This window comes from Erpetoichthys calabaricus, chromosome 11 (assembly GCF_900747795.2).
Source record: "Erpetoichthys calabaricus chromosome 11, fErpCal1.3, whole genome shotgun sequence".
Taxonomy (NCBI): Eukaryota; Metazoa; Chordata; class Cladistia; order Polypteriformes; family Polypteridae; genus Erpetoichthys; species Erpetoichthys calabaricus.
Genome location: NC_041404.2, coordinates 26642587 through 26670481, shown reverse-complemented (window position 1 = coordinate 26670481; position 27895 = coordinate 26642587). Strand labels below are relative to the sequence as shown.

Sequence of the window (27895 nt, the reverse complement as noted above, 5' to 3'; positions counted from 1 at the left end):
ATGCTACATTTAGAAGCCTCAAATGCTAGAAAGTAACTCAATTCTAATTGCTGCTAAAACCTTTACAATCCAATATTTATGGTCAAAATGCTTGGGCACTGATTAACAGAAAGGAAACAGAGTCAAAGATGATGAGACTCAAATTGGAACTAGAGAAAGGTTTTAGCATTAAGTTCAGGTTTCACCTCCAGTTTCTGAAATGAGTGTTTGTGGTCTACTTAAAAAGGTACAAATATCCAAGCCACAACCTTGCTTGCATACTTTGTAGATGGAACTGTACTTCCTGTTTGATAGAGTCACGTGACTTGGACATTTAAGCATGACCTAGATTTTCATTTCCCTTTCACTTACATGAGACTACTGCAAAAAGTGAGCAGCCATTAAAGACAAATTAATTTGTTTTTTTATTATATAATTCCACTAATATACTATAAACTACTGAAAAATCCACCTTTTGTATTTTATTTTCTCTTATGTAAACTATAAAGTTATCATAAAACTATAAAGCAGCATAAACTTTATACAGCACCTAATGAGTAACATACTCTGATGATTCCCTTCCTGATGTACATGATGAAATAAGGCACCATCACCTGAGAGATGGTGGTAAGAAATAAAACATTGACATGTTTTAATATGTATTTATTTTAGGTATAAGAGTATACACACAATTGAAGAAGTAATGCAACTGTTTCAATTGGTATTAATATTCAAGGCTTATAATATTCCCCCTAAGTGACAAACGCTGCACTTTTTAAATGCAGTCAATTATTACCAGATGAATAATGGCTCATCATAAAAGGGATATTTCAAATGGGAGGATGTGTCAGATTTGACAGTGCATACTTATATTTGGTATATATACTTTTAATTTCTTTAATGCACTTTACCTCAACCACACTGGGTGCCTCATGTATAACGGCATGCATAGAATTCACACTAACACATGCTGTACAGACAAAAGTGGAAATGTGTGTACACACAAAAAAAATTCAGATGCACAAAACAGTGCGTAAGCCAACTTCCACACACTTCTGCTCCATAAATCCCAGTCAGCGCTCACCCAGACTCCTCCTACAACCCTTTGAATATGCAAATCAATATAAATAGCCCTTTAAATTCACCATTTTGTGAAGACAATGGCAAAAGCACGGGGGTAAAAAAAAGAACTTCAGCAAATGCAAAGTGGAGGCAAGGAAAAACGTACTATTTGTTGGCTTAAGCAGTGGTTTAAGCAACAAAAGGAAGTTGATCGAGTGATACAGGGTGGCAGAGACACTCGAAAGTTCAAGTTAAGAAAGCTGCACAGTGCCTGAAATAAAAAAAGAAGTGGTCAGATATCAAAGTTGCCGTGAAAAGAAGAGTCATAGCCCACCATCCAAGTGTCATATGGAAGCGTATTAGGGTACAGAGAAAAGGAAAAAAATAGTGACACAGTGAAGAAAAAAAGGTCGAAATGTTGATTGTAATCTCAAACTTTCCACTTTAACCTCGTAGTTTATTTTGTCATTAAAGTAGAACGTCATAAACATCATCTTAAAATTAATGTGTAATTTACTAGAGTTTCTCAAATGCCATCAAAACTGAAGTAGCACCTTAAAGGCTTCATATTCTATGTGTTCTTATATGTGTGAATCACTATGTGCTTAAATGGGCTTTCTCTTTTGCAGACTGCTGCATGCACGTGCTGAACTCCACACAGAATACATTGCATTCATGATATTACAGCTCTCTGAATATTTTAGAATACTAAGATATATGCTTGATATCAGTTTCGTAATGAAATGCATTAAAGTATGTATTAAACATGGAAGCACAGTGGCACAGTGTTAGTGATGAGCTGGCACCCAGTCCAGGGATTGTGCCTGCCTCCCACAAGATCCATGCTGTGGCATGTGCAACCCTTGATGAAATAATTTATTGCAGCAGTACTGTCTCTGTCAAACATACCAACCCCAAATTCCTGTCATTCCGTTCTCTTTCTTTGCATAACCAATCGTCACAATATATGCTCTGTAATAAATGTCAAACCAGCTATAAGCTTATAACGCAGATTCTGCAAAACTTTTAAGGAGAACTGAAAAATCTTCGTAATACGTGTTTAATTATTCCATCCATCTATCCATCCAGCATCGCGCCAGTCCCAGCAAGCATATAGCGTGAGGCAGGAACTATCCCTGGACAGTCCGCCAGCTCATCGCTACCACTGTGCCACCGCACCCCCACATGTTTAAATTATTAAGAATATAAATTATTTAAATGAAGTTAACAATTTATCTGTATAATGTAATATACATACTTTATTGCATTTCATCTTAAAAAATGATATTAAGTACACATCCTAGTATTCTAACAGCACACAGCTCCAAGAGGATAGCTCTTGGATATCTAAATCGACTTAGAAGTCAGTAATCAACATCTATAAACACAAGCTCTCTTCTGTTGAACTGAATTCTTTTATTGTAATTGTATGGTACAATGAGATTCAATATACAAATCCTCCATAAACTTATTTTCCTATAAAAATGTTAAAATAATAATACTACGATAAAAACAACAGTATGAAACACAGTATGAAAGCATAAGTACAACATGTACATATTATGCAGACAGTGCAAATGGTTCATAAAGTGGCTCAGGCTGTGCAATGTTACAGTTGTAGTGCAAGTTTACAATGAGGCAATTGTAATTATAAGTACAAACAGCTCTACCAGAAAAACTCGATGGACTGATTGAGTGTGTGCTTTTGGGATGAAGTGGTTTCTGAGTCTCGAGGTCCATGCAGGAAAGGCTGGATGGAGGAATTTCAAATAGACTGTGCGCATGGCTGAGTGGAATCCATGGAGATGTGGTGGCTTTCCTTACTTAGCGTGTTCTATAAATGCCCTACTGGGCTTGAAGCTGTATCCCAATAATCCTCTACACTTTCGAGACAGCCCACAGTAGAGCTTTCCAATCAGTTACTACAGAGCTGTGATTCCACACTCAGATACAATGGGTTAAAATACTCTTGAGTTGTGCACTAAAAGTAACAACACTAAAGCAGCTGTGGTATTTGGAATAGCTTGGTGTATCATTATATTGTTACAGGTTGGCTACAATCAGGTGCCTTAAATTTATAAACAATACGAGGTTAATTTTAGTATTTTTGATAAAGCCCACATCATGGATGTGAATCTAAAAAAGAAAGGGAAACCACACAGGAACGGTAGCACTGCTTTGACGCTGGGTGCTGCCAGTTTGCAAATTTGAGGAGTTACATACATACGCAATGGGTTGTGTTGCCATGAGAACATGCATGGCTTTACGGCAAGTTTAGTTTTTTTTATATCGCGATGTAGGCATAGAAATGGGCGTACACAACCTCATTGTGCTTACGCACTGTTTATACATGAGGCCCCTGGTATCTTTTGCAAGAGACCTTCGACAAAACAGGTTTTGCTATGGTGTGCCCAACTTGATGGCCATAAGCACCAAGAGTTTTGTAAACAAACACGTCAGGAGAGAAACAGGTCAGGGGGATCTTGTTTTAGTTATCTAACTCAAAGATTGTTTCTTGATTGCTTTTTACAGTACATGTAGCTTATGTCACTATTCCTTCAAGTTACTGATATTTTTTTAATGAGTCTGTTGCACTGATTTTTTTTTCCATTCAGCATCCTAACCCAGGTTAATTTTGTATTTTTTTCTAAAATCTCCTGATGACACTCTGCTTAATCTAGAGATCACCAGTGTTACCTGTAAAACATCTGTCTCACTATAAGATTATACTGTAGTTTCAGCTTTTCATAAGAAAATAAGAAGCCTAGCACATGACAGGACTACTTGCCAAACTGTGTTGAGGTCTCATTCAGACAACTTTTTAAAGGTTGCCAAGGTTTCCACTTCAAGTATTTAACTCTGTTTAAGATTCTCTTGCCCCTTTGTGTGGAAAATACACTCTTTAATCTGTCTTAAATATGCTTTTATAAAAGGTAAATGCCAAGCAAATTGGCAGAACATGCAAACACAACAGTGTCCTGAAGATGTAATACAGCAGGACTAACTGTTATTCCATCATGCTGACCTGTCCACTACTCGTGAGAAACAAATGTATTTGTTTCATTGAATAGCAGCTTTCACCATTGCAAATCACTTTACTGAGCAAGATTTTAATATAGCATCTAATATACAGACCAACATTCCCAGTCCTACTGAATCTAATGCCGATAGCACCAAACACATAGCTGGAACAAACATATTAAGTGCCAGACCATCTCAGAAACCACTCCAGTGTGATTTTCCATGCTGTGGTGTGCTGGGCCAGTAACATCACTTCAAGTGAGGCTTACCGAATCAAAAAGCTGATTAACAGGGCAGTCTCTGTTATGGGATGTGCTATCAACCTGCTGGAGATAGTAGAAAAGAAGAGAATGAAGGCAAAACTGATGGCCATTATGAACAATGCTGCATATCCTCTCCGTTTTACACTAGCATTGAATACCATCAGCCAACACATTATTTAGCAGAAGTGTGTCAAGAAATGCTGCTGAGGCCTCTTTGTACCTACAGTCATTGCCAAAAGTTTTGAGAATGACACAAGTACTGTTTTCACAAAGTTTGCTGCTTCAGTGTTTTTAGATCTTTTTGTCAGAGGTTTCTATGGCATACTTAAGTATAATTACAAGCATTTATTGACAATAAGGCTTTTCTTGACAATTACATCAAGTTTATGGAAAGAGTCAATATTTGCAGTGTCTGCCCTTCTTTATCAAGACCTCTGCAATTCATCCTGGCATGCTGTCAATCAACTTCTGGGCCAAATCCTGACTGATGGCAGCCTACTCTTGCATAATCAATGCTTGAAGTTTGTCAGAATTTGTGGGTTTTTGTTTGTCCATCTGCCTCTTGAGGATTGACCACAAGTTCTCAATGGGATTAAGGTCTGGGGAGTTTTCTGGCCATAGACCCAAAATTTCAATGTTTTGCTCCCAGAGCCACTTAGTTATCACTTTTGCCTTATGGCATGATGCTGGCATTGTTATTTTTTGTAAATATTGTGTGTATTTATGGGGAGATGTTTGATATAATGTTTCTTGTGTTTCTGTAAAAAGCTTAATTTCCACCTTGGGACAAATAATGTACTATATTTCTAAATACTCACTCAGACATGGAGAGAACATACATAATTCCTAAAGTTACCAACTCAGGGCACAGCTTGAACCTACAATGTTGGATCTGTAGTGCAGCACCACTAACCTCTGATCCAATATGCCACTCTTAAATAGTACAATAAAACACAAATACAGAAATAAAAACAAAATATAAAACAATGACATGCCAGTAAAGAGGAGGTGTGTGGCTGTTAAAAATGGAGGATACGCTGTTGTTCCTCCTGATATGAGATGTAGAGTTGGCTTAAGAGTTTTTTTCTACAGCGCCAGAGTCACATTTCTCTCATAAACTGTGTAAGGTTTTCTACAGTGTCTGCACTGATTTACTCTTGAGACTCTCCTATGTTACTATGCCCTTGTGCTTGACGTTACTGTTAAAGTTGAGGTGACTCTCTAAGCCAAATTAGTTTATAGATAATCCTATTGACAAAGAGTGACTTAATATAAGACTGAAATCACTAACAGCATTTATTGTGGAACTTGTGTGCTAATGCATTTAAAGGAAAGTTTTCAGAATGCTTTCTAATTGTCAAGTATTAGATACTTACATAGTTATCTCTAGCAGACCAACTTGGGTAAAGCTGCATGTGAAGCTGCCTTTCCTTCCTGGCCAGTTCATAATACTTGGCTTGTTCTTCTCTAGACAGAGCATGCCACTGCATGGAAATAATTAAAAAAAAATTAAACTTTAAATTTATACATCAAATTATAGATTTAATAGTTCAGCACTGCCAAATAGTATCCATCCATCCATCCATTATCCAACCCGCTATATACGAACTACAGGGTCACGGGGGTCTGCTGGAGCCAATCCCAGCCAACACTGGGTGCAAGGCAGGAAACAAACCCCGGGCAACACACACCCACACACTAGGGACAATTTAGAATCGCCAATGTACCTAACCTGCATGTCTTTGGACTGTGGGAGGAAACCCACGCAGACACGGGGAGAACATGCAAACTCCACGCAGGGAGGACCCGGGAAGCAAACCCAGGTCTCCTAACTGCGAGGCAGCAGTGCTACCCACTGCGCCACCGTGCCGCCGCCAAATAGTATGCAAGTCACAAATATAAAAAACAACATTCAAGATTACTCAGATATTTCAAACATGAAAAATTTGTAATGGAGCAGTTCCTGAAGACTCACATATTGCTCAGCATGATGCAAATGCATATAAATGTAAACATTTGTCAATAAATATTTTTTCTCCAAACACATTATTTATAGAATTCAGAATTACAAACATATGCAATATATACAAGTGGCTATTTGTTTTGTTAAAGACACTAACTAACAGTGGTTGTTAAAACCAAATTGTGACTGAAATTGACACCGCAGAGTATATTACTGCAGTAAAGTGCTGAAACTCATGCGTCACAAACTTTTTAAAAAATTCCATGGTCTAATGTTTATTTTTATTGAAAAACAATCCACTTCTGGTATAAACATTTTAAAAAGAAAATTACTTTTTTGTCTGTAGCTTCTAAAAGTCAGAATGAAATATGGTGGTTTAGACTGGAGACTTTAGGTTTAATAATAACAATAATATTAATAAGAACATTAATAATAGCATCTAATTGAGCTACGTTCTGCAAAAACAACAACTTTGCAAAAGTTGGTAAACATCTACCCAAGGAGACACAAAGTGTTAAATGATTTTTTAATTGGCCTTTGCAGTTAATTAATGTTTTTAGGATGGTGCTTGTAGACTGCAATTTTCATACTATGCCGCTGATTGCTAATGTCTAAGCCATTCATTTGTATCGACCGGTTTACTCTTGAGAATCTGTGTTTTGAGGTCCTACTGAAAAGTGAATCTTCTGACAAGTTTACTTTTTTTTGAAGACTAAAAGATTATCACATTTTAGAAATCAATTATTAAATAGCTATTATTAGTCTATAAACATTATCTATACTTTTAACAGTAATAAATTATTTAGCATAAGTTAGCATAACAAGGTATTGCTATTAAATAGGTTTACTTTTTCATAACAATCATTGGGAATTATTTAATTTATTAAATAAACATAGGGATCAAACATCTGTGGTAATATTTTACTCAGGGTCATTTTGTCAAATGTGAAGTTTTGGTTCAAGATCTGATAGCAACCACAACACAGTAATAAGTAAATAGAAAAGCAGAAAAATCATTTTTTCCCTCTGCAAAGTTTATACCTGTACATCTGTCCATACTTCTCAGTCTACACCGCTCAAGACAAAAATTCACCTCAAGGAGCCAGTGGCTCCTAAAAGAAAAAAATTATGAGGCAATAGGTTTGAATTAGATGCCAAATAATAAAATGTGGAAAATATTAATCTTTCAGTCTCTTACCTTTTAAACCTCTATGTATGTGTGCCTAATTCTTTTCCTGTGAACCGTGTCCCTTGTGCTTTTGTGTCCGTCGTGATAATTTGGTAACTGAATGTCATTATAACTTTGAAACTATGTATAATCATTAAGCACCATGTGTTTTACTCCGGTTCTGAGACTGTTACTGATGATCAAAATGTTAGTGTCAGAGGGCCATCCAATGTAATTTGGTTTTCTTTTCCTTTTGTTTAAAATTAGCCAGCATTTGACCCAGGCTCAGGATCAAATTGCTTAAGAGATGGGTCTTCTGTGATGATCCTGAGTAAATCCTCCAATGTTGAAACATTGAGTGAGTTTAGCACTTTTGACTTTATTCTGCTCTGTGCTGAAAAGCCACAGTCACACTGAGCTGCTAAAACAGGCACCAATAGCACGATCTCAACTAGATGTAGAATATTGTGGAAAACAGACAATATTGCACAGACAGACTTCCCACGAACTATTATAAGACTTGTCTGAGAATCTGCCTTTAATTAGATTTTTTGTAGCAATCTCCATTCTGTTTGTATAGCCCTGACATCACACGTGTTGTTCAAGACTACTTCTTGATACCCAGTTAATTAAAAAGTGTCAGTCTTACTTTCTCCAAAATCATGATAGAAGAATGCGAAACAAAATGATCATAGACCCATATGAGCTTTCTTGCTGTGTATTAAGCCTCATATTTTCAAACCGGGTTTCCAGTTCCTTGACTGTAATATCCTCTGTTTTCTCAAAATGCAACTGAAGGTCCACTCTATAGACGGTGAGACTTGTGCCTCTGACTTAGATATTCTGAAAGGTGATGTCTGTATCAGTATTACAGACTTTCCTTGCTTTTTAGTTTTCAGTCTGTCTGAGATCCATGCGATATCTGGTGGCACCACATTTTTATGCAGAGTAAGTGATTCTAGCCTAGTCTGCTATAGAAACTCCTGCTACTTTCTAATCATTAACAGTCCATTTGACCTGCCCCTGATTGTGAGAACACAACTGTCAATATCTGCTACAGCTCGACACAAAAGTCAAAGAATTTTTCTGAAGTGCATCTTTTTAACTTTGAAATTCCCCCAAACAAGTCATGGAGAGAGTGACAAAATGCCACAAAAACCAATCTCTCCATTTCATGTGCAATACGTTTTGCTCTCCCTTAAATGTCAAGTGTTTTTTTGAGTTTACAGTCAGGTGTTCCACATGGAGATGCACAGCTATACTGTGTGACCTGAGTGCAGAAAAACAGAAAGTGCCCAGTAAATGTCGGGCAACCAACACGGGGTCTTCATTGCAGAAGATGTATGTATACAACAGGCAAATTCTATGTCGACCACTCTGTTCATGCTTCCTTTTGGGGCTGGTATGCTTTTCACATCAGCTATAATAAGTCAGACTTTTTCAATCATTAGCTGTCCAGTGTTCATTTTGAGACTCATGTTTTATGGCAAAGGCCTAGCCTAGGAAATAAGCGCCTCCTCGAACGAATGGGACAGAGGGGCATATGAAAGTAATAGAAAACTTTAATATGGCCGAGAATGTAGTGAGAAGTCAAGTAAAATTACACCTTTTATTGGCTAACTAAAAAGATTACAATATGCAAGCTTTCGAGGCAACTCAGGCCACTTCTTCAGACAAGGTGTAATCAATATGACTAAGGGGAAATTTGAGTTCCACAGGAAAGCTTTTCCAATGGAATTTTCATTTTTTAGTTGGATAATCTGCTATTATATAAGGTACATAAGATGTGCACACAACTTGCTAATAGATCCCTCAGCTAGAATTAATGAATATTAAAATTGGATGTTTCTCTTCAAAAGTTTGAGGACAAAATTCACATGATTTTAATGTCACAGAATATGTGTCACTGAACCGTTGATTATCATATTAAAAGTAAACGCAAAAAAGGAATGTATAACTTTCCCAAACTTCTGAAGTAGTTTCAGCAGAAACCTAATTGTAGAAGCAAGGAAGTGCAGTCTGTAGGCATTATGATGTTAACCTGCATCAACACTTCTCCTTGGACCTCTTCATATTTTGTTTGGTTACAAAATGTAAGTATTACATATTTAACTGAAATTCTTTTATCAATCTTGAACACAATACACTCAATTTCAAAGTGAAAAAAATCTAGCTTTTTTTAGTTAACATAGGATAAAAGCTGATGGCACAAGTAAGCAATCTTTGCTTTGACACACCTAAATTACCTCAAATAACAAAATCTCTTCTCTAAGTCACATAATTTCTTGCTTATAAAGGTGCTCACAAGCTGCTTCACAGGTATAAAGGTATAGCCATTCAAAATATGAGAAAGTATGGATGTGCTATGAATCTGCCCAGGACGGAGTGTCTATGTACACCTAAGAAGGCCTATGGCAATATTAAAGTCCTACATAACAGAGATGAAAATAAACTATGCATATGACAACAAAATAGTGTACACTCTTCATAAATCTAACTTTTGTGAAGGATAGCACAAAGAAATCCTTCGTTGGGGAAAAAAAAGGCATATGAGATTCAACACATTGGAAGAAGATTCAATGCTAAGCACTATGTTAGACAAAATCCTAGCACATAACATGATACTGGAGAATGCAGTCCCTATATTGAAGCTTAGTGGGGTCAGCATAATGCTTCACTTATGCTTCTTTGCAAGAGTGACTGGAAAAACTCATACAGAGAGAAGGAAAATGGGTGCAGCCAAGTAGATAAATGATCTCCAAGGAAAACCTGCTGTAATCTGCAAAACTTCTGGGACACAAGATAATTCATCATTCAAGACAATGACCTGAAACTTGCAGCAAAAGCCACACTTGTGTGTCTTAATACCAAAAAGGATAAAGGAATACTTCACTTTAAAAAAAATTCCCAGTCATTACTGCAAAACACATGCAGTAAGTAACATACAAAAAAAAATCATTTTTAGGTGGAGTATTCCTTTCTTCTTCTTCTTCTTTCAGCTGCTCCCATTAGGGGCTGCCACAGTAGACCATCAGTTTCCATATCTTCCTGTCCTCGGCATCTTTCTCTGTCACACTGACCACCTGCATTTCCTCTCTCAATACATCCATAAACTTCTTCTTATCCTCTTTCCTGGAAGCTCCATCACTAGCATCCTTCTCCCCCAATATACCCAGCATCTCTCTTTTGCCCATGTCCAAAACAATGCAATCTCTCCTCTCTGGCTTTGTCTCCAAACTGTCTAACCTGAGCAGACCCTCTAATGTACTCATTCCTTATCTTGTCTATCCTCGTCACACCCAATGCAAATCTTAACATCTTTAAACTCTGCCACCTCCAGCTCTGTCTCCTGTCTTTTTATCAGTGCCACGGTCTCCAGCCTGTATAACACAGCTGGTATCACTAGTCTTGTAGACCTTTCCTTTCACTTTTGCTGGTACCTCTCTGTCACAAATCAATCCCGACACTCTACTACACCCATTCCACCCTGCCTGCACTCTCCTTCACACTCAACCAGATTCACTATCTCCACATCATCCACCCACCTTTTCTCTCAAACATCAACCTCTCAAAGTCTGCTCAACACACTCTCCTCGCTTGTAAGCATGTTTTCATCATTATCCTTTATCACACTAACCTTCTGCTCATCTTTCCCAGCTGGGTCCTGGGTGGAGTATTCCTTTAACATTCTGAATTGGCCCACTCAGACCCCAGTCAAACTGAGCATCTGTTGGAATGACTCAAAAAATTGCTGTTCACAAACAATCCTCATACAACTTGACAGACCTTAAGCAATTTTGCCCATTCCAGTATTACATGTGCTGACAAAACGTAGTCAAAGAGACTAAACCCCCTGATTGCTGCTAAAAATGGTCCAGATATTTTTTGTTTTTAATTTTTTAAATGATTGAATTAATTTTCATTTTGACATTATACAGTACTTTGTTTTGGTGAGTGGCAAAACATCCCTGTAAAACACATCACAGCTCTATACTATAAGCACAATTTAATCTGAAAAAGTTGAGGGGATCTATACTTTTTATATCCACTGGAAAAGATGGTAATAAGAAAAATCACTTAAATATGCAGACTTGTAGAGAAGCTTAGAAACATCATGAAATTTATAAAAGTTGATATTAGTTTCTACAAGGAATACTTCAATCATAATTGGAGTATGAAATATTGAGAAGACAATAGTAAACTCTTCTCCAAACACCTCAGGGAATTAGATATTGGTTTTCAGTTAGTTAGAAACAAGAATTTTTTTTTACCCTGCCATTTAGGGCATCTACCTCAAATCCCTTTGGAAGATGTGTGTAATAAACACAATTAACTCAGAAAACTACTAATAAAATCAGATGTCTAATCTCACTTTTGCTTCACACTTACCCTTCGTCCAAGGATTTGGTTGATAGCAGCACTTTCCTTCAGTGTACACTCAGCAATCACCTTAGCCCTCATCTCTTTCATGTATAGCATAAAGGCATTAAGTGGCTTCTTAATAACGGGCTTCTTGGGCTCTTTTTCTTGCTTTGGCTCCTGGTGTTGTTTCCTAAAGAACAAAGACAAACCTTTCAAATCTATCATGATTCTGTACTCAATTTACCAACACTTTAAGGAAAGCTTTCTCTTTAAACTTTCAACAGCAATTTCTAAACCCTTGCTGGCATTTTTAATGAACAAATTAAATGCATTTATTAACCCCAAAACTACATACAGTATACCAGTGTTTCTCAAACTCGGTCCTGGGGACCCCCTGTGGCTGCAGGTTTTTGTTCCAACCCGATTCATCATCGGCAACAACACCTGATAACACTGATCTCATTTAATTAGCTGGTATTTTTTTTCTCTTTTATTCGACATTCAGAAAAGCATAGAAGCATGATTTTTACATTTATAAAATTTCTGCTTTTGCTATAGATTTAAATGCTTAACTCTCTTTTGTTGATTTCATTATACTTTGCCCTTTCTCTGTGCAATTTTCCCCCCTTCATTGTATCTTAAGAATGACAACTTAAAATGAGCAGATCAGACATGCTGGCAAACACACTGAATAATCAAAGGCTGCAACTACTTTAGCGTCAGACCCACTAATTAGTAAATAATGGATTAATTAAACAATTAGAACACCTTGAAAAGTAGAATGAAAATCAAGATGAAAATACTGTTAAAAAGAAAAAAAAGTATATTATTCCTATATAACTGCTTGGTACATTTTAATATATATATTTTTTTTTTAGCAAACTTAGTTTTCTAATTAATATATTGTGTCCTAAACACAGAACTCGGCCAATATCAGTTCACTTAATTAGCCCAGGAGTTCAATTAAAAACAGAAGCTGTTTGGAACAAAAACCTGCAGCGACAGGGGGTCCCCAGGACCGACATTGAGAACCCCTGCAGTATACTATGTACATACTGTACATCAATATTTTAATACATTTATTTAAAGCCATTACAAAATAGACATTGAATGTTAAAATATCTGGATTTTTTTCTGGAGATTCAGTTTTGATGAAAACTTCCTTGTAATTATTAAAGTTAAGAAACAGTTTTTATAATTTGTTTCCTGAAGAGACATTTTCAATTATACAGTTTCTAGGAAACATAATGCATGCAATAAATTCAAGAATGCTACAAAGCACCATGGCCCAATCTAGGTAGTTCAGAATATGGTCTATTGTTTTCATTAATTGTTACGTACGCATATGTATTTCTGTCATACTGGTCATGCTCCTGTTTGCCTGATGAGGGCACTATGGCTGGATGTGGAATCCCTGTAGAGTGCATACCTGGAGGGCCTAACATCAAGGAATGAGAAAACCTATCAAGAAAAGGACATAAAAGAAAGAAAAAACAGTGCAAATCAGTACACGTCTAGAATCAACACCATAGTAATGATTACTTCCTCTCATGTCTGCTTTTTAGAATTCTCAGTCGGGGTAAGTGTTCAAAACATTATGAGCAAAATGTGATATTCAGAATACAGTACCAAACATTTTAAAAAGTGACTAAGAAAAATAGCAAAAAAATCTGGTGGACTTTTTTTTGGTGGCAAAAACAAAGAAAACACGCACACACCTCCTCATTGTACCACAAGGTGGTGCTCTGTTCTGGTCGTCTCAGATGTGCTAAAAAAAGTTCTAATGAATTCCTAAGTATATTCAAAATGACTATCACAAACCAAATATAGAACCTGTTATTTAATTAACTGTCTAATTTACTATTATCTGGAAATTGTACAAAAATTCAAAGAGTGTAACAATGTGCACATGTACTGTCTTTTCCATGTTGACAAAACAGGGCAGCAATAGCATGTTTTCTAAAAAAAAAAAAAAAAAAGCAAATTCCAAAGAATATACAACAATCCAATGTGTTAAAAATACTTAGCCAAAGCCAGGAATCTTATTCCATTGATTTGAGATTTATGAAAGTTCCATAAAGATATATAGATAAAAAAGCAGTTTGTCACAATCTATCAAATATCAGCAGTAAATACAAATGGGGGAAAGATCTTATAAAAGATCTCTCCTGGAATCTTAGACACCGGGTAGCACACAAAGTAAGCAAACCATATAAGCCTTTGACAGGGACACGCAAACAGTGCTTTAGCTGCACAAAAAGCAAATGCAGTACATACCATCAATGTAGACTTCTTTACGTCAAATTTATTTGATTTTGAGTTGAAATATAAAAAGGCATCTTGTGATGGGCCAAGCAATATAAGCAAGAGCAAGACTGCATGGACACTGGGGCTTTGACATCTTGGGGACCACACCTACCTGGAGAAAGAGGAACTTGAGGGAAGACTGGTAGGATATGACTGCCTGAATCCACATGGCGCAATTGGAAATACAGGCTGGCTTTGCCTGTTTTTGAAGTAAGAAAGAATCCATCTAAGCAGGTGAAAATACAAACACCTCACAAATTGAAAGTCATCTCAAAATGAGCTTACCAAAAAACTCACAAATCTCCATTATCCGTACAAATTGGAGACTCACAAGATAATAAAGTGTTCATCCACTTCACAAATTACTTTCAATCATGTCAAATATAGCCATATCAGAAGGGAAAGACAATTTAAGAAATACTAGTACAGCTACATCTTGAAGGGCTTCTTTGAACCTCAACAAGAACAAAGGGAGCAAAAGTCTAACAAAACCCACCACTTTAATGTGATTTAAGAAAAACTAAAACGCTTATGAATAGCATGGTGCAGTGATTAACCCTACTGAGTCATAACTTCAAAGACCTGGGTTCAATTTCTAATTCAGTCAGTGCCAGTGTGGATTTTTCTTAGAGTGCAACTGGTCTTTCCTAGACATTGCTTACATTTTTATATTAAAGATGAAAGCAAAGTCTGACAACTCAAGACTGTGACAGTGTGCGAGAGGTTACATGTATGTCATACAATAAACTACTGTCCCATCTAGGATTTCTGTGTTGTATCCCATGGATGGCCTTAGAAGACTGATAGAGAGATGGAATAAAGAAAGTACAGCTGGAAAAGCTTTATAGGGCTACAGGCAAGTATTTAACTTGATATAAATAGTGTGTAAAAGTAGGTATAATGATAATGTCCATTTTAAAGAATGAAAAAAATGGTCCAGTATTATTCAGACTAGGCCAATATGGGAACACTTCATGTCATAAAATACAAAGAGCAAACAAAATGCAGCTTACAAATAGGGAGGGGTAATGAATCGTATAAGGGAAATAGTATTATATCAAAGGTTAAACAGGCCATAACTAATTTTTGCTTCTTATGGTTTCCAAGCTCATAATTTTGTGCACTTCCTACTGATGTGACTCTTCATTTCTCTCTCTATATAAAATAGTGATTAAATAACTACATTATTGGCTTCGCCAATAAGATTGTGCAGGTTGAACTTTACATGTATACATAAGTATACACCGTTAAGTGATATTTCAATTAAATGAAAAAAACAAAAAAAAAAACACAAAAAACACATGCTAGATTGGTTACTAAAATAGTAGAGTGATGTACCATTTATTGGCTTACTGAGTACATTACAATATGTAAGCTTTCAAGGACACTTGGGCACTTTTTTCAGGCAAGGTGTAATCAAAACCCACAGCCTCAAGACAATTGTTTTTTTGCTTTTTATTTATTTATTTTTAAGTGGATTGTTTACCTGATAATCTACTACAATCATTAGAGCATTACACCAATCTGGGTCAAGTCAAAGGTGTATTGAACAAGTCTAAAAATATTATTTCACTAAGTAGTACACATAATAAATGATTTGTAAGCAGAAGTACAAAAGACTACGAAAACAACTTCAAATAGTATAGTTTATCTTTTTCTTTTCTTTGAAGAATTAAGCATCGCCCCCATTATTTCGGTGATAAAATATTGTAATTAAATAATGAAATGAATAAGTTAAAATTGAAAAAGGCAGTCAACTTTGACATTTTCAAGAAAGTGCCTTTGGAATACTGGTTAAGTGCAACAAAAGGAGTACCATTAGCATATTTTGGTTATTGTTATTTGATATTTAACAGACCATTCCATGGGATGATCACAGGTAACAGCAGAGGGAAGTCTACAAAAGCTACTTGAATCCCAATCATTAGCACACCTCCATGATCTACAGGTATTCACTTGCAAATCTGCTAGCTAAATAAAATGTTTGTAAACAAAAAAACAAACAAACAAGAAAGTACTATCTTGCTGTGTGAAGATTTACACCGCAATAACGTCTTTAAGAGGAAAATACTTGAAATCTTCTTTGTAATCACAAATGTTAGCCAATTGCATCAAACCAGTGTAAAATGAAAAAGATGAGAAATTCATGTCTCAGAACAAGGCAAAGGAGAAGAAAGTTCTGAAATCTTTAATAAGAAGGCCTCACTTATAATCTATAGCCAAAGTATCATTATGGCTTCACAATAAATAATACTATATACCAATCAACCACAATATTAAAACCACCTGCCTAATACAGTGTAGGTCTCCACTGTGTTGCCAAAACAGCTCTGACCCTTCGATGCATGGACATCACAAGACCTCCAAAAGTGTCCTGTGGTATCTGGCACCAAGACATTATGTCCATATTGTGGCTACTGGAGAGTAAACATGTAAACACCCTAGCGTTAAATGAAAATATGATAAAGCAGCAGCACTACCACCGTGCCACCTTGCTTCAAAGTTTATAAAGTGAAATACAACCATACTAACTGGAAATATAAACAAAGAAACAAAATGTCCCCAGATTAGGAACACAGCAAATGGACTAAGAGTATGGAAATGCTTTTAGTTTAACACCTAATTATATTAAAAAAGTATAACTTCCAAGAAAAAATGTCATATTCAGATCTACAAAAAAATGATTCATTCAAAAACAAATTTTGACAAAAAAAAATGGATTACAACCAAATAAATCTCAAGGCAACACATACAAATTGCTGCAAAATAATTTTCATTAAATACACGGTAAAATAGTGAGCGAAATATTTCATGGTGTTTACACTGCTAAAATGTACGGTTGGGTGAACGCTTCAATGTTTGGAAAACAACATGTTATTTTGTAAAATGTATAGAATATCCAAGTAAAACTCAATTTTCTTAATCACATTGGTTTATCAGAAAGTTATTCAGTATTTTGGTATATTTGCATATTCTGAATAACTTCATGTTTGTTATAAAATGGTACATTTGGCATGAAAAAAGTCTTTGCATTAAGTTGCGATAAATTTGGCTGTTTTAAGTTTTCTTTGTTGTTAGCCAGCTACATGCTCACTTTCTTGGAAAGGTTTGCAATTTACATTGCCTTCTATTTTGAAGAACTTGTTGCAATTTTGCTCTGGTTTTACATTAGAAGAAACAAGTCAGTTTTTAATAATGATGCTTCAGTCAATCACTTTATTCCAATTATCCACTTAATGAACCAAATTAAATTGATTTTAAAGTCACAGCAAGCCAGATGCAAGATTTTAAAGTTCTCAAATGTCATGAAATAATTAAATATAAAGTATGTATGCTAGCATTAAATATTTTAATCAACAGCACAATACTCTGAGTACTTCTTATTTAACAACTTAACTTTAAAAGGCAATTTAATTTTTCCAAATTATTAAGGTCACATTGTCATAGAATTTAGTTAGTGGATACTTAGGAAACACTGATTTTACCCATATATATCTACTAATTGTATAACACAGCTATAAAAGACACCGTAGGGGTATTTGATGATGACAACGATTAGGCTGACCAATTTGGCTCACCCAATTCTGCCATTATGTTTCAATGTATTGATCAATGTTTATACACACAGCATTCAATATGGGGCCATCTAATACAAAGAATACAAATATCACAAAATAAAAAGAGAGAAAGGGTCACTATCCAAATCCAAAACCATTATCGTACTTAAAATATGAGAAATAAATTTGTGTGCTATGACAATTAAATGTTTAGTGTTTCAACCTCTGGAGCAATTCTGAAGGCTGAATGTATGTAGTAATTATTGATTTACAAACCCTTTGTAATGCAGAATGAATCTTACACACTGACTTAAAAATGTAATTGCCTCCATTCTTTTCATATTTTGTCTTATTTTGAACTTGTAAATTTGTTGTTAAGTAAGGATTTCCCCTCAACGATCTAAACCTCACTGCATTAGTACTATGTCAGATAAAAGTAAAATGTCAAAAAAACTTTATTAAAAAAATATATAAAATCCATAAAAATTTTTATATTTTCATCCTCTTTGTAACCATAACCACATGCCTAGAATTCCCTTGACATCATAATTCCTCAAAATGTCATGCACATTTTGGATGGGCTCCACCTGTACTGGAAATTAATATATTAATTGCTTCAGATTGATCTGTAGAGGAAAAATGCTCTCTTGTTCAATTTATAGTAGAAACTGTCAACAGAAAGCTTCAAAATGAAGACTAAGTCATAGATCTGCTTATAGAGAAGTACACGTATGGAGAAGAATACAAACTTCTAGATATCCAGTTGTCACCTATAAGTTATTAAAAAATTTAGCAATTAAAGCATACTTTGTTTCATAACATAATTCAAATTGTGATAGTCTCACATAAAGAACAAAGAACATGAACCTCACAAAATATAAAGGAAACTGTAGTCACTGTTCACAAAATAAATGCGGGAATATATTTAAAGGAAAGGAAACAAAACTTTCATAACTAAAGTAAAACTGAAATCATCATATTAAATAATATTACTATATATTTGTAACCAGAACTAAAATATAACAATTTAATAATTGTGATTTATGAGCTGTGGTAACCTAATTGTGTTACCATACATGCAGCTGAAGTAAAGACAATTCTTTCAGGCAGGAATCCTGATTGATTCAGTAAAGGCTGTCTGTCTATCCAACAATGATGCTGTTCATCCATTTGTCCATCTCCGTCACTCCCCCTCCTGTGTGTACGCTGGTGGGACAGCAGGACCAATTCGGTAAAGGCAGACCCAGGGCCACAATGGGCAAGGGAACTGCCTCCCAGGTAGAGTGGGTGGTTTGGATGGTGATGTCTTGCCTTCTCCTTTTGTTGACGTGTCCATTGTTCAAAGTGATGGACTCCTTCAATTGTTGTCCATCTCCAAAGTTTGCAGACCTTAGCAAGTGTCTCAAGCTGAATATGTGGAATGGAGTAGGCCCTGACAGAATGCTTCAGGTAGTCCCTCTAGCATTTATTGGGACACTTTGACGTCAGGATCCTTCAGTGAGTTAACCTTACAGGATGTCTAGGGAAGGTGAGACTCATCCATTCAAATAATGTGCCTGGTCCAGCGAAGGACACGGTTGAGCAGCATGACCTCAATACTAGTTGATGAGCACTATTCTAGAAGTTTAGTGTGTGGAACTCTGTACTCCCAAGTGATGCCGAGGATCTTCTGGAAGCAGCGAATGTAAACGGTTCTAGTGTGCAGATTTGCTTGTGGTAGTGAGTCCAGGAATTACATCCATAAAGGAGTTTTGATATACATACCACGTGATACTGTATACCACAACCTCCGTTGCCATCTAGAGATTTTGCTTACAAAAGACACACTTGTGTAGGCGGCCAAATGCAGAGGAGGCTAGTCAGAGGTGGTTCACAATTTCCTCTGTCACAGAAGCATCACTAAATATTAAGCTTCCAAGGTAGGGGACGGATTGTGTGTCCCCCAGTGCCTTGTTGCCAATCTTGATGTCCACTAGAGGATCTGTGTGCTGGAAGGTAGTCTGAAGGGTTGGTGTCTTGGAGGTGCTGATTTCCTGGCCCATTCAAAAATAGGCTGTGTATAAAGACTCAACAGTCCTCTGAAGGCTTTCTGGGTGAAGAGCTACACAGACAACATTGTCAGCACACTGGAGCTCATAAATTATTGTTGAGAAGGTTCGAATGGGCTGACAATCTTCAGATGTTGAACAAATTGCCATCCAGTCGGTACCAGATCCGTACTCCATCAGTGGTGTCCAATACATTTCTGGAGAGAACAGTGACAAGGTAAGTGTTGAAAAGCACTGGAGTCAGGACACAGCCTTGCTTGACTACAACAGTGACTCCGAAGGGAGCAGATGTTTCCCCACCAACAAGGTCCTTCGCCCCTATTCTGTCATGGAGGAGATGGAGCATAGTGAGGAATTTTTGGCGACATCCAAACTTACGGAGTACTTCCCAAAGCATCTTGTGACTGATGGTGTCAAATGCTTTCCGCAGTTTGATGATGGCAAAGCTGATATCTCACTGGTGTTCCCAAGCATTCTGTAGGAGTTGGCAGATGACGAAGATCATTTCAATTGTGCTGTGTTTGGGACAAAAGCCAGCTTGCGAATCCGGAAATTCTCTTCCTGCAACGTGATGAAGTAGCCGGAGGAGAATGACATGGCCAAGAATTTTGCCAACAATATCCAGTAGTGAAATACCATGGCTGCTGCCACAGTCTAATTGCCCCCACTTCTTCTTGTAGATGGCAGCTATAGTAGCATGTCTCCATGAGTCGTGAATTTTGCCAAGCTTTGAGTGTAGAGTTTATATAAAAAAACGAAAAAAACACACAAGGATTAAGTCTCCTATATTTATATATTTCGGCAGGTATAGTGTTTTTACCAACAGCTTTCTTGTTCTTAAGAGCTTGGATGGCAGTTTGGACTTTGTGGAGAGTTGGACACTCATCTAGTTCAGTGACCTGGGAGAATATGGAGAACTTCTCAGGGACTGAAGGATTCACTGAGCTCATTTGGATCAACAAGCCTCAAAATTACACTGCCAAACAATCCAAGATCTGTTGCTTGTCTTTGAGGAGTGTCTCACCATTTGCAGTCCAGACTTGAGCTACATTATGTCGAGAAGGACCATAAATTCCTTTGATGGCATTGTAGAACTCATAGGTCTTGTTTTCACCTGCAAAGCATTGCATTTCAGTGGTCTTATTGGCCTAGTTGTTCAGAATTTCACAGAACCTGCATTGTGTAATTGATGTAGTTTTTTCCACTTCTGCAGGAGAAAATCCGATGATGGATTTGCAAGAGGAGCTTGGAATGTTGTTTTCTTGGCCTCCAGGAAGGGAAGAGTCTTGTGTGTGGCCTCCTTGAATCAGTCTGGACTCTTCTTCGTGGAGAATCCAAGGGCTTTCTTGGAGGAGGACAGCAGGGCTGTGAGCAGTGAGGTCCACAGTTCATCAGCATCAGGTTTGGTAGTCATGATGTCACCATCAGTGGTTGGGATCAGCGTTCAAGCTGCTTGTGAAGATGACTTGTCAATGCGGGATTTTCTGCTGGTATGTGGTCTAAGTACAGCGTGGAGGTTTGTCCAGCATTGTTCACCTTACATCAGTCATGTGATTAAGACATCCTGGAGATCACACCAGCGGACAATCATAGTCCAGGAGGTGTCAGTTCTTTGATTGAGGATGCATCCATGTCATCTTGCATTTGTTTGAGAGCTAAAACATGTGTTGGTAATGGACAGTTGGTGCTCTGCACATAAGGACAAGAAATAGAGCGTATTAACATTCATGTCTCCAGTTCCACGATTCCCAATCACATTATTCCAAATGTCAGAGCTCCTTCCAACTTGTGCATTGAAGTCTCCAAGTAAGGCAATTTTGTCTGAAGCATCAATATTCCGGACTGCTTTGTCAAAGGAAACACAGAAGTTGTCCTTTTCTTTCTCATACTCAATCCAGTGTAGAAGCATATGTGTCAATGACTGTCATATGGGAACCTTTAGCATTGGAACGCGCAGGGTCATTAAGTGCAAGCTGATGCCTACAGGGGACTCTGGGATTTTTAGGAGGAGTTAATTCTTGACAGCGATGCAGATTCTGTGGATCTGCATCTAGCCCATGTAGAATCACTTTGTACAGTGAGTTGATATAAAATTTAAGCAAGTCCTACACAGAACAGGCTCACTTAGAAACCAAGATAGCAAATGAAAAATGGTAAAATGATGTTATGGTATAATTTAGAATGGTATGCATATGATAATGGAATTAAAAAAAAAAAAAAAAACGCCACTTCTGAAAAACAAAATATTTAGTGTGGCTCATGGTATTTTGTAATTACGCAATTAAATAAAATGGACTTTCTGTTCTTGGTGGAGGTTGTTTAGAGGAGGTCCTGTAATGTAGTAAAAGTCTGTTAATTTGTTTGTAAGATTTTATAATTTACTTTGGCTATTACATTTAAACAACTGCCATTTTCCAAACATTGTACTGGTGACCTAGATGGAGCTAATGTTTTAATGCTAATACCGTTTTCATCACAGTATGTCACAGATGCGATTGATGTAACTGTAACTGTTGTATTAGATTTATTTTCCTTTTGTTGTTCATCTAACAAACTGATAATAAAGCCATTTTCTTCTGATACTTTATAATACTGCTACGCTACAGATATTTTGGGTGCACCCTCCCAAACCTCTTAGTATAATGTAGATTTCAGCGCACTTGGCTTAGATTTTAAATGTCACGAAGTTTTCAAACAATCTATCAAATGGTATATTATTAACAGTAATTTATTAGAAATGATAAAAATGCATCATGAAAGTTGTGCTCAAACTGAACTGCAAGGATTAGAGGTGCTCCTGCTCTCTATCAGACCAGGTTGACAGGTTTCTGACTATGATAAATCACGTATTGCCCCCCCCTCAAAGCAATCCAACACTATTAGGCATATACAGTAAATGTGTGTTGCATGTGCAGTGAGCTTGAAAGAATTGGCAGCTATATTAATGAAAATGTGAACTGCAAAAGGACTGCTGTTAGAGAGCTGATAAAGAGGTACAAGAGATGCAGATTTCAATACTCAAAAAACTTGAATCTACAACAAATCTGCCTAACACCACCAGTACAGCAGATGCAGAGATGAAGCTGCACAACATCTACCTTCGGACTGCACGTCTAAATGAGCTAAAGAAATTTAACTGTATTTTTCAATTGGAACTGCAAATTTGCCATGGCACAATAGCTGCAGTGTTTTAAGACGTTCAATATCCACAGACCACAATGCTTGTTTAATCTCTATTTGTTGTTACGTCATATGTAATGCAATAGTTAAAATGACAGAAAGATATTGTAGCAAACAGATGCACTTCTCAAAAGTATGGAGCCCAACAGCTACCCAGTCTACATGTGCCCGTTTCCACTGTCATAGTGTTCTATTACAACAAACAAGTTATTTATTAAGCTTCAGCCACCTTTTGCTACTGAACTCCGAATGGATACCATCAATTCTAACTTTTTTATTTTCTCTCAGCACCAAGTCTTTTGTACAGTATCTTTTGCTATCTCCCTAAAACTCCAGCAGCAGTTTAAAATGCATGGGATTGGGAAAATGGGGGGCAAGTGTTTTAGGAAGAAGCATGATTTCACTGCATTAACTACACAACGGGTTGCCCCCAGACATGTATTCTCATTTGAGAATCACATCTGGCCCCACAAGTTTACATTTTCACCAACTTCCTTGTTAGTGTAACTCTGATACAGACTTAGAAAATGAATTTAACGTTCCAGAATAGCACTTATAATAAACAAACCCAATTAGGAGTTTAAGATTGTCTTTCTTAATGGTCCAACTCTCAGTTACACAATTCTTGGCAAACACTCATTCAGTTTCTAATCTTTAAAATACTTCTCCAGGATAGTCTGCTTTTGGGGCTGCATCTGTTTCAGTGATGAGACCCAGACTGAAGATTTGTCTGCTCTCTGTAGCTATTCAATTGCTTTCCTTTCACTATAAAATTCTACAGTCTAGTCTGCACTATCACAACCATACTTTACACTATATGGCCTTCGTCTTCTAGCCTTAGAAGCACTACTTATACACATAAACTTATTGATTTGTTCTTTAAAATTGCTCACTGTTTTGAAGTTATAAACTGCAGTTGTGTTTGATTTGTATAGCTCAATTTGCTACATGCAGTAAAAAATCTGTCAGGTATAATTGCAAATCTTTGCCTTCTTTGCTTTTTCATGTTACTGTGGTTTTATACATTTGAACAATAGTTTACTTTAAATTTTGTTATTAACCTTTTAAAGCACTTAGTGATTGTGGATGCTGTTAATGGCACTAAACATAATGAAGTTTCACGGACTGTGTATAATTTCAGATTTTTAAAGTATCACATAATTTTGGAAAATACCAAACTGTTATTCCAAAATGTACTCTAAAATACTTAAAAATGCAAAGTAAGGCATGTCAACAAAATATATAATTGACTCTACCATGCTTAGAGTATTCAGCATAGGTATATTTTAGAACTCACCATCCCATAGCTGAAGGAATCTGTCCAACTCCACCTGGAGGTAAGGAATAGAACCCTGAGAGGTCCTGAGAAGGAGGCCTGTGGACACCTGCATGGGAAAAATGGGGAAAAAAGTAATATAATGAGCATCTGGCTGCTCTGATATCACCATACAACCTTAGAAAATGATATTTGCTGCAGGCACAAAAAATAATAACAACAACAATAGCCTTTTATTTCATCAATATTATCAGCTTCACGAATAATACAGCAGTTTGACTTCTACGAATTACACACTATTATATTCAAATTTCTCTTTAACCACCTTAGCATTAGACCCGAGCATTACTCGGGCTGCGAAAATTGCGCTAAAAGGGTTAGAACAGAGAATCACTCAGGCTGTAAAAGTGCTGTCATTCTCTGGAGAAATTATGTCTGAGTATGAAATATCTGTACTTTACCGACAATGAAGACTTTGATGAGAATACCCATTTAGCACCCATACTAAAGAAAATCTGGGAGATATACCTGGCCCATTGTAGCAAAATTCCAGAGCATTTACATTCAAGACTGTGATATCCGCATCGATGAAAGTCTCATGGCTTATAAGGGCCGACTGTCATGGACACAGGACACTGCATCAAAAAGAGCAAGATTCGGCAAAGTTTTATGAGCTTTTTGAATTCAAAACAGGATTCATTTGGAATTCGGTTCTGTACACAGGGAAAGGGACAATGTTTGATCTGAAATACAATCAGTACGGCATTGCTACATCAACTGTGCTGACTTTGATAGATGCTCTGTTGGATCAAGGGTACTGTGTAACCACTGACAGTTTTTATACTTCGCCAGAGCTATTTGACATCTCACTGCAAAGAAAGACTGATGCATATGCAATAGTGCGCCCCAATCGTCGTGGCATGCCTAAAGACTTTGGCAAAGCTAAATTACAGCGAGGTGTGCTGTAGCTTGGCAAAAGGGTAAACTGCTTGCACGGAAATGGAAAGACAAGAAAGAGGTTTGTCTTCTTAGCACTGTACATAATGCAGTTGCAGTTACAGTCACTGTACAAGCAAAGAACAACAAGCAGGTTAGGAGGCCTTGTACTGTGGTCAACTCCAATAGCATGATGGGCAGCGTAGATCATACTGATCAACAATTGATTTTCTATCCCATTATGCGGTGGCAACAAAAGAAACACTACAAAACGACATTTTGTCATCTGGTAGAACAGTGCATTTGGAATGCATTCGTCTTATACAAACAAAAAGCTGGCAAAACTGTATCTCATGCAAACTTTACATGCCAGCTTGTAGAACAAATCATTGCCGCACATCCACCGTCTACACTATCGCAAAAGAGACGCAGTAGGCCTAGCACATCGCAGATCAATCCAGAGTGTGTCTTATTCGTAGACATTTTATTGATTATATACCTCTAACAGGAAAAAAACAGAATCCAACTCATACTAAAACTGATAAATCTGAAAAGAAAATCCAAAAAGAAACACGCTACTATCATCCCAACTGGGACATTGAATTGTGTCTTTCACCATTGTTTGAGTTCTTTGTGTGGTAAATCTTATTTTGAGATTATACACTGTTTTGGCATTAGTAGTATTATTATCACTGTAATTATTTTTGTTATTGTTCATTTCATATTTTATTCATCATTACTGTTATTATTTGTATAATTATACCTTTTGAGATTTAATAAAAATAACTTTTCAAGCCAAAACAATGAAACGCTTTTTACATGTTTTTTTGGAATAAAGTGCAATACTAAGGAGGTTAATGTTGTTGGTCACTGGTGTATGAGAGAGCCACGAATCATTTTTTAATATATGGTAAAGAAAGTAAAAGTTAATCATTTACTATACAGTAGTTTTATTTGAATTTAGCAAATTTGCCAAAATAACAGAATGTACAGGAACTTCACCAAAAACTCAATGAAATGCATTAAAGTCAATGGGGAAGTATAACTAAACTAGTTTTGAGTGGCTTATGATGGTGCAATGGTGTTTTAATTGTTCCTACAGGCTACCATCTCCCATAAATGCTGGACTGAATATCGTGGCCAAAAATGAAATCTGAGAGATGCTTTGCTAACCACTGCACAACTATGTCTCAAACAAAAGATGCACACATGACAATAACTTCAAACAAAATAAAAAAATATCCACAAAATAGCAATACGTAAAAACATCTCATTGTGCTCACAGTGTTCCCAATCTTGAGCTGTGCCATGAAGTGGTAGCATGAGGCTGGAGCGTTAAACTGTTTGAATATTGGGGGGGATGGTTGGGGCATCTGGGCACAGCGGGAAAATCTTCCTTAGTTCCAATCTCTGTGTATATGCTTTGCACATTTTTCTTCCATTAAGACAAATTAATAACAAAAGATATATAACTTGTAAACAGTAATCCATCTTTCATTATTATTTCTTCACAGGGTCACATGTGATTTGTTTCTTGGGTAGGGCTCCTTTAAGGCTTATTTTGGATCACAGCTCCAGCACATGCAGGGCTATGCACAGTGATCAGTGTTAAATATTTTTTGGTAGTACTCATAATATTCTTATAAAGGTCAGCTAATGTGCCCCTCAAATGAGGATATGGCACGTTTTTTTTTGGGATGGGATACTGATAGGGCTGTGACATCACATTTGCCTGAAGCAGCTTGGCAAGGTTTTTAACAAAATGCATGCATGGATAGTGCTGTATATGGCTACTACAGTTCTGTGATGTAACTTTAGCCTTGCAAAGCATCATGGGTTGCTGGAAAAAAATTTTTTGTCTAAGCGAGCCACAAGGTGAATCTATAGGAAAGTATTCAGCAAACAAGGTCACCAGTGAAAAAAGCACATTAGCTGCAAAAAAAATGCTTTGGCAAAATTCACCAATTAACAGTAATTATCATTAAACAGTAATTCCATTTCGCAAGACAAAAAAAAAATTATAATAAAAAGGTAAAAATATAAAAATGCTAGGCAGCTGTAAAATGGATAAAAAAATTTGGTTTTGGTCTTTATGGCATTGCATTACTTGAGTGACTTCAGTTGCAGTTTGCATGCTAGGTATACACATATCTAGGTGATGAAAATGTCTCAGGGCTCTTCAATCAAAAATCCTAAAGAGCTGTGAAACTTGTGGTATAAGTTCTCTCAGTTATAAAATAAATGTGGCTAGTTTGTTTTTTTTTGATATGTTAATGCCACAAAGGAAGATTTTTTTTCTCCATTATAACCAATAATGAATTTTGAGCCTATATGAAAATGTGTATCAAGGTTAACAGGTAATTAAATTGGAATATTATGAGCTATTGTGGTGTGTACATAGGTGTACAAGGAAATGGACTAGGTTGGTTTCCACCTTGTTCACAAATTCTGGGATAACCACTTGTTTCCTGTGATCCTGAAACAGTTCTAATTTTGAAAAAGAACGGATAATTTATTTTCATGTATCCCAAAAAGGTACAGAAATGTGACAAATAACAATAAATTTGTATAGGTAATGAATTTACTTGTATGTGTAATATGGTGGTGCAGAAATTAGCCTTGCTCACACAAATCCTCCGAGTCCTTTGTTAAAATCTCATCCCAGACTGACTGTGTCAAGACTGCATATTCCTGCTGTATGCATGCATATGTGTTTTCTCCATGTACTCAGAGTTTCCTCCCGCACTTCAAAGGCATACTTATCAGCAGGGGT

General features: G+C 36.6%; 1 protein-coding gene across 10 annotated transcripts in view; it reads right to left on the bottom strand.

The window, feature by feature from the left end:
• The window catches only part of tcf7 (transcription factor 7), a 121668-nt gene that overhangs the window by 11905 nt on the left and 81868 nt on the right, over nt 1-27895 (bottom strand). For 4 of the 10 annotated variants that reach the window (XM_028812831.2, XM_028812832.2, XM_028812829.2 and 1 more), the window contains exons 6-11: nt 24208-24295; nt 14238-14324; nt 13160-13279; nt 11846-12008; nt 5702-5809; nt 4332-4388 (exon numbers count right to left, since the gene is read on the bottom strand). In XM_028812831.2, the coding sequence (XP_028668664.1) occupies nt 4332-4388; nt 5702-5809; nt 11846-12008; nt 13160-13279; nt 14238-14324; nt 24208-24295 (623 nt within the window). The remainder of the gene's footprint in view (nt 1-4331; nt 4389-5701; nt 5810-11845; nt 12009-13159; nt 13280-14237; nt 14325-24207; nt 24296-27895) is intronic. The other 6 variants (XM_051933470.1, XM_028812834.2, XM_028812833.2 and 3 more) reach the window with 3 other exon arrangements.